This window comes from Cydia fagiglandana, chromosome 3 (assembly GCF_963556715.1).
Source record: "Cydia fagiglandana chromosome 3, ilCydFagi1.1, whole genome shotgun sequence".
NCBI lineage: Eukaryota > Metazoa > Arthropoda > Insecta > Lepidoptera > Tortricidae > Cydia > Cydia fagiglandana.
The window spans coordinates 16,815,224-16,823,382 of record NC_085934.1 but is presented as its reverse complement, the minus strand read 5'-3'; the positions used below and the strand labels follow the sequence as shown (position 1 = coordinate 16,823,382).

At 42.2% G+C, this 8,159-nt stretch overlaps 1 protein-coding gene across 1 annotated transcript in view; it reads left to right on the top strand.

The window, feature by feature from the left end:
- Positions 1 to 3,047: 3,047 nt before the first annotated feature.
- Positions 3,048 to 8,159, top strand: part of LOC134680323 (cell adhesion molecule Dscam2-like) — a 38,657-nt gene continuing 33,545 nt past the window's right edge. Inside the window, exons 1-4 of the mRNA XM_063539438.1 lie at positions 3,048 to 3,069; positions 3,429 to 3,582; positions 4,235 to 4,386; positions 5,481 to 5,571. Coding sequence (XP_063395508.1) covers positions 3,048 to 3,069; positions 3,429 to 3,582; positions 4,235 to 4,386; positions 5,481 to 5,571 — 419 coding nt within the window. The remainder of the gene's footprint in view (positions 3,070 to 3,428; positions 3,583 to 4,234; positions 4,387 to 5,480; positions 5,572 to 8,159) is intronic.

Below are 8,159 nucleotides of genomic sequence, written 5' to 3'. Positions count from 1 at the left end.
AATTGCCTCGGCGTATGATAGCTACGTCGATCAAGTTCAGAGTAAGGTGAAAAGTGACCCTCGCTCGTTCTGGCAGCATGTTAATACTCTTAAATCCAGGGGTGGATTTGCTAATGAAGTCGTGTTGGAAGGGCAGCGATTTACTGGAGTCGAAGCAGCTGAAGCTTTTTCTAAGTTTTTTTCTAGCGTATTTTTGCCTGGTTGTCCTCGACTAGATGTAGACTCGCTTCAAAACTGCAACCAGATCGGTTCGGCGCAATGTATTAATATTACAAACATATCCATTCAGGAGGTGTTTGCTGGTATAAAGCGACTGAAAGCTAGTAGTTCTATTGGACCTGACAATATTCCAGCGTATATAGTCAAAGGATGCATAGACCAGCTTAAAGTTCCTATTCATTTTATGTATAACTTAGCACTCTCGACTGGAACATATCCGAAGCTGTGGAAGACAACAAGGGTTACCCCTATCCCGAAGACTAGTGACACTGCCAGTGTTGACAGTTACAGACCTATAGCTGTACTGTCAACATTGGCGAAGTTATTTGAGTCTATCGTCCATAAAATATTAGCAGTTCAGTTAAAACCATTTTTGTCCAACTCCCAGCATGGTTTCAGAGCAAATCGTTCTGTTAACACCAACCTCCTAATATTGACAGACACTATCTCTGAGTATCTCGACAGGGGCAATCAGGTCGATGTCGTGTATTTCGATTTTAAAAAGGCTTTCGATCGCGTAGACAACGACGTGTTGATGAGCAAGCTGAATGCTTTAGGCTTCTCGCCAAAATTATTAGCTTTTTTTGCCAGTTATCTACGCGATCGAAGGCAGTACGTTCGGCATGGGCATTTTATTTCAGCTCCGTACCATACCAGATCTGGCGTAAGTCAGGGCTCGATATTGGGTCCTTTCTTATTTGGGATAATGATTAATGACTTGGAATCGGTCGTCAAGTATGCAAAATGTTTACTTTATGCCGACGACTTGAAACTTATATATAATGTTAAGAGTAGCGGAGACTGTGCCTCTTTGCAAGACGATATTACTTCGGTGGTCAACTGGAGTATTGCAAACAAGCTTCTCTTTAACACAGCGAAGTGTTGTGTATGTACATTTAGTCGTTCCTCCACCCCTCTACATGCTCATTACACACTAGGGACCGAGACTATTGATAGAGTTTTCTCTGTCAAAGATCTTGGTGTGGTTTTTGATGAACGCCTCACTTTTCATGAGCATATGCAGACACTCGCCAAAGGATGTTTTCGTAGACTAGGCTTCGTGATCCGCAATGTCAAGGATTTCCGTGACACTGGGACCATGGCTATCGTTTTCAACGCCTTAGTGAGGAGCAAGCTTGAGGCCTCATCTATTATTTGGAACCCGTACGAGTCTTCTTATGCCTTACTTCTAGAGAAAATCCAAAAGGCCTTTTTGAGATTTATGTACAAAAAAAGATATGGGTACTACCCTTTTTTGTACCCAACAAAATTCATATTAGGCTGCCTTGGATATAATTCTCTAGAGGTAAGGCGTAACAACATCTTACTAACCACTGTCTGTCGCATATTGCGCGGTGACTCGGACTGTCCGGAATTGATAGCTCGAGTTGTGAGGTTGTACGTCCCGGATATTCCTCGAGTCTGTTTGAGGCCGCGAATGCGTCCACTGTTGGCCGTGCCGGCGGCGCGCACAGTATCGCACAGAAACTCGCCACTCCTCCGCGCGTTATCGCTGCTCAACGCACTCCTGACATCAGCACCAGAGTGTGACTTGTTTGCGTGGAGATGGGCGAATGTGTGCCGGGAGTGTCTGAGGTTTTGTGAGATGATGGATGATAGGCTTTCCAGCACTTGCATTTGAGTTTTAATGTTTAAGTATGTAATTAGTTTATTATGCGGTGTATTGGCATACGCTGTGATGCCGTGTAAATGTATTTAAATAATAAATAAAAAATAAAAATAAAAATTGAATTGTGATATTGTTTTGCACTGCTTTTCGCGTCTTTATTTACCTTTTACTGTGATTATTAGTCATCATTTCAGCCTATATACGTCCCACTGCTGAGCACAGGCCTCCTTTCATGCGTAAGAGGGCTTGGGCTATAGTCCCCACGCTAGCCCAATGCGGATTGGGGACTTCACATACACCTTTCTAATTTCTTCGCAGATGTATGCAGGTTTCCTCACGATGTTTTTCCTTCATCGAAAAGCTAGTGGTAAATATCAAATGATATTTCATACATAAGTTCCGAAAAACTCATTGGTACGAGCCAGGATTTGAACCCGCGACCTCCGGATTAAAACTCAGACGTCATATCCACTCGGACACCACTGCTTTTTACTGGTTATTAGTAATGTGCATTAATGTTGCATTACTTGTGTAACATTCAGCAGCCCATTTGCAGTTACAAAACTACCAAGCAAGTGACATAGTTAGGAAACTGCGATTTGAATTTAGTTGTAAAGTGTTCACTTGAGAATCCTTGTGTTAAAGTTAAAACTATCTCTGCCAAGTTAGCTAGTTCGAAGTCAAAAGTTAGAACTATTATAATAAAATGAACATACACAAAGAGAATGGCTTTTCTGTTTCAGTGAAAGTACGAGTAGGTTCGCCCACACATAAATAAACGTATAAATTCATGACGAAGATTTATCACTGTGAGTGGCTCGAGCTAGCTTTAGCGTTAACGAGATAGGACGTGAATAAAGGAGACAAGAAATTGAAGAAATGTACACGGATTATGTAAATTTCAAAAATGTGTTTCTTGTTTTTTGTTCTAGTTTTGTTATAAGTGATGTTATTGGCTAATAATACATTTTATGGTTATACGAGGGCACCTCGGGACTTTGCTGTGAAGGTGATGAAGAGATTCTAAGTTATTGGTTATCGACACAAAATATTTAAAAGGTTGTAACTTGGGCTAAAATTAAATTTGAACTACCTACATACTAACAGGGCAAGTAAAACAAAAGCTTGTAAAATAGGATCGACTGCAAATTCTATTGTATGACGAATTTTTTTCGTTCACTGCCAAGTGTCGTTAATCATGATCATGTCCACTAATTGTGGTTGGTACAAATTTTCCGCAGTCTAAAACAAGTTAATCCCTTTAACAGAATCAGCACCGGAGCTCCAGTACCTACCAGTAAAAATGTCCCAGAGTTTTTTTCCTATTGTAGTAGTAGTAGTAAACTCTTTATTGTACAAAAAGACATATTAAAAATAACATTTAATTAGTAAGAAGTACAAAGGCGAACTTATCCCTTTGAGGGATCTCTTCCAGCTTGAGTAGATGAGAGAGTCCTTTGAGTAGATGAGAGATGATGACGAGGTATTGTGTTACCATTTCCCCAGATACTTTGTATGGCGGTAACCAAAAGGAAAGTTTGAAAATTATATCAAAATTTTAAGACACTTTTTTTAACAGAATCAGCACCTGAGCTCCAGTATACATTCATCGAGCAAGCGCTGCGCGCTGGTGGCGACGTGGCGTTGCGCTGCGCGGCCGCCGCTGCGCCGCCTCCACGAATAGCCTGGTTGCTGGACGCTCAACCACTTGCGCATTATCGCGCTCCTCATAGGTATAGAACCATATTTCATTCGAAAAATTGCTGTTGAATAGACTTACAGATAAATAGATTAAAAAATGCCTGTTTTATTTATCTAGTCACAACAATATTGTGGCATAAAGCCAGTTAATTGATGTGCTATATTAGTGAAACTAACTGGGCTTACCGGTGGTTTTGACTTCTGCTGCTGGCAGAGGCCTCTGTTAGTGATTGCCTGATTGCAGCTTCCTGGTTATTACACACACTTAAAATAAGGTTTTTTTACTGGTTATAGGTATTGCAAATTAGGATATTATTTCTTTCGCGATTCGTGGTGACACTGAAGTTGTAAATTGTTTTATAGACCTGTTTTTGTGTCCCCGACCTACTGGTCGAGGCTACTGCCTTGCTACTTCAAATAGTTAGTAGTTATAGCGTGGTATAGTATTAAGGTGGAATACTAAACAAATATACCTACGTACAAAAATTCAGATTATCAGCTACTCACTTTAAATTTTCATGTTAGACTGGTTTTAGTGTCACGCGGACCGTCCGTGCGGATCGCTCCGCACCGCTAAATTGTATGAGAACGTTGTCCGCGCGGACCCGTCAGCTTTACTCTGTAACGCTCCCTGGACGGTCCGCGTGACACTAAAACCAGCCTTAAAGTGCCTGTTTTTGTCAGATACACAGTCACTGAGGAGACAGGTGCGGGCGGTGAAATAGTTTCGGTGCTGAGACTGCGCGCGTTGTCTGCCGCGGACGGCGGCCGCTACACTTGCCGCGCTCACAACTCCCGAGGTGCTGCCGAGCATTCAGCACGCCTCAATGTTTATGGTGAGAGCGGAGTTATTCCTACAGCATCTCAGATACACAGTCACTGACGAGACAGGTGCGGGCGGTGAAATAGTTTCGGTGCTGACACTTCGCACGTTGTCTGCCGCGGACGGCGTCCGCTACACTTGCCGCGCTCACAACTCTCGAGGTGCTGCAGAGCACTCAGCACGCCTCAATGTGAGAGCTGAGTTATTCCTTCAGAATTTCAGATAAGTTAGCATCAAATAAGTAAAGTATGTCTATAGACCGACCACTTAAATGAGTCCTCGCCTGCGCGGTACGGGGGCGACGGGGTAGGACGACTGAGGGTGGCGGGGAAGGTATGGGCGTACGCCTCATTTAAGCGCGAGGACTTATTTAAGCGGTCGGTCTATAATGTGCAACTCTAACACCAAGGAGAGCATATTTCACCGTGCTATTTGCTGGTAGGCGTCGAGTCAATTTCACGCAATTATAAAAGTGACGAGATAATGGAGGCGTTTTGAAGTTATGACTACATGTGCTGCCTGCTGCGATTAGCGTATGCTTTATATACTGTGTGTATAACTGTAAGACACTACACTGCAGAGCACTCATCACTCCTTAATAATGCGGAACCAATGCCAGCAACTAAACTTGCGTCAATTGCATTTACATACATATTGAACTAGAGAAGTGATGGAACGGTGAAGTTGATGTAGGGCTGCCAATGACGTTTGTAAATAATGATAATACATATATATATAGGTACTTAATATAAATTAATCATTATTGCATTACAGAACACCATAAACATGTTACAAATTCTACAGAGTATGCTAACTTAAGTACTTTGTCAGTTTGTAACTGCTATTCTAATTTACTCGGTTCTCATTGCCACAATTATTTACAATTCTACAGGTTTCATTCCAATAAAGTAGAATCTATTTTTGATAAGACTTGGCCTCCGATATAAGACAGCGCCACTTTTCTCGGTCCTGTGCGACCTCTCGCCAATTGTTGACTCGAAGTTCGCACAAATCCGCTTCCATCATGTCGCACCAGCGAGGCCAAGTCTAATTTTGGATCGCTGAGCCAACGGAGTAGTAGTATTTTTGATAACATTCGCATTGCAGGCCCGCCATCCATCCGAGCCGTGGGCCCCGTGCGAGTGGTAGCGGGCGCCAACGCCACCATCTACTGCCCCTACGCTGGATATCCGATCAGGTCCATAGAGGTGCATTCTATAGGATGATTCCTTTTACACATCACTACACAAATACACGATCACTAGTTAATTTGACTAACTAAAGTTCACGTTTGAATAATTAATAATTCAACTCAAGGAATATCAAACTTGGCGATAGGTACTACTCGTATAAGACAATATTACGTTATCTTTTGATCACTGCTCACGTATGATAGTTGCTCCTGTACTATAATAGTTTGGGAACATTTGGACGTGAAGCAACGTCGCTCGCTGCTTGACAATATCTATTATGTATCTGATTATTCTGATTTACACCTTTATAGAAGTTATGTAATTCTCTGATGGTTTCTACATATTTATTTGATTATCTACTGTCTGTGTAACATGAAATTTATATAAGTACTATGTATTGTCTAAGTATATTATTTTATTTTTTTAGAAATAATTTAAACAAATTAAGAAAAAAATATTTAACTGCATGAATATGTTTATGACATCGTTCCAAAGATAATATTTTATCGATAAGGTATTTGTTTTTTTCTTATGATCTTGAATTTATTAACTCACTACCGCAGTCGCCGCCACAAACAGAGCTTGCCGATCCACCGACGCTTGAGGAGACTATAGTAGCTATAAAGCAATTGAAAAACAAAAGGGCGGTAGGTGTTGACAATATCTGCGGAGAGTTGCTTAAGTACGGAGGTGACAATCTGCATAACACCTTATGGAAATATTTTGTGCGTATGTGGGATGAGGAGCATGTACCAGAAAGTTTTAAGATCTCCCGAATATGTTCCCTGTACAAAGGCAAAGGAGACCGTTCCGACTGTAATTCCTATAGGGGCATATCGTTACTTTCAACCCCGGGAAAAGTGTTCGCTAGAATACTCCTCAACCGCCTACTGCCATTGTCGGAAACTATACTACCCGAAACCCAATTTGGGTTCAGGCCGGATAGGGGGACATGTGAAGCCATCTTCTCCGTTCGCCAACTGCTTGAAAAAAGCAGAGAGCAACTTCAACCTATGTTCCTATGTTTTGTAGATCTTGAAAAAGCCTTCGACAGTGTCCCCCGCGAAGCACTCTGGACAATTTTGACAAAGCTTGGATGCCCTGACAAGTTTGTGAAACTACTACGACTCCTACATGATGAAATGAAGTGCTGCATTACTATCAACGGCGAACAGTCTGAGCTTTTCTCCGTTTCATGCGGAGTCAAGCAGGGCTGCGTTCTTGCACCGACTCTGTTTGCACTTTATTTCGCATTTGTTGTTCGGGAGTCTATGAAAAACTTGTCAGAAGGCATAGGCATTCGGTTCCGCATGGATGGAGGACTTTTCAACATTTCAAGATTTAGATCCCGTACCAAAGTATCCTATGCTGTAATGACAGAAATTATATACGCGGATGATTTATGCTTTGTATCAAATTCAGCGGAAGGTCTACAAAGATTAATGTCAAGTCTTCAAGATGCTTGCACTACATTTGGTCTTAAAATAAATGTCAAAAAGACGGAAGTCATGGCCAACGTCCCTGACAACGAACCAAATGCGAGTGTATGTATCGGTGACGAGATGTTGAAGCGGGTGGAGAGGTTCAGGTATCTTGGTAGCACGATAACAGCAAAGTACGACCTAGATGCTGAAATAAATGCTAGAATTGGTGCTGCAGCTGTGGCGTTCGGGAAACTCCGGCCAAAGGTATTTCGCTCCCATGACCTGAAGCTCTCCACTAAAATTAGTGTATACATGGCAGCGGTGCTGCCGAACCTGCTGTACGCATCTGAGACATGGGTCCTTTACCGTAAGCATATACGTACACTTGACAGATTCCACCTTAAATGCCTCCGAGATATTATGAATATCAAATGGACGGACCGGGTCAGAAACACAAACGTCCTGAGGCGCGCAAATGTCGGAGGCATTGAGGTGTATCTGATGAGGCGGCAGCTGCGGTGGTGTGGGCACGTGTCTCGGATGTCAGAAGACAGAGTGGCGAAGCGTATCTTCTTTTCAGAACTCCAGAATGGTAAGCGTAAAAGCGGTGGCCAGTACTTACGATATAAGGATGTTCTGAAAAGACATATGAAGAGATGCCAACTAGAGCCCTCTGACTGGGAGCGGAAGGCAGCGCAGCGGCCCGAATGGCGGCGCCTCATTAATGATAGAGTTAACATTTTTGAGACGGAACGCCGCAGTGAGCTCGACAAAAAACGTGATGAGCTTAAGGCTCGGCCGCCAACCTCAATTTCCTACAACTATGTAGGTGGTGTGCTGACGTGCCCAAAATGCGCTCGAGTATTTAGCAAGAAGATAGGGTACGTGAGCCACCTAAGAGCGTGTTAGAATATTATTATCCTATGTACAAATTGTATTACGTATGAAACTGACCTGTTTCTCTTTGAAGTCCAATGTTGATAATATATTGCACTATTTAAACACTTAAACACAACTTCACGTGAAGTTTACACAATTGGTGATTTATGTGGGTACGATACGAAACCACGGTAGATAAGAGAAACAGGGGTAGTGGTAACTTTAATAATAATATAGTAGTTAACCTACTACTAAGATTTGTACATTACTTTTAAGTGATTTATTATGTA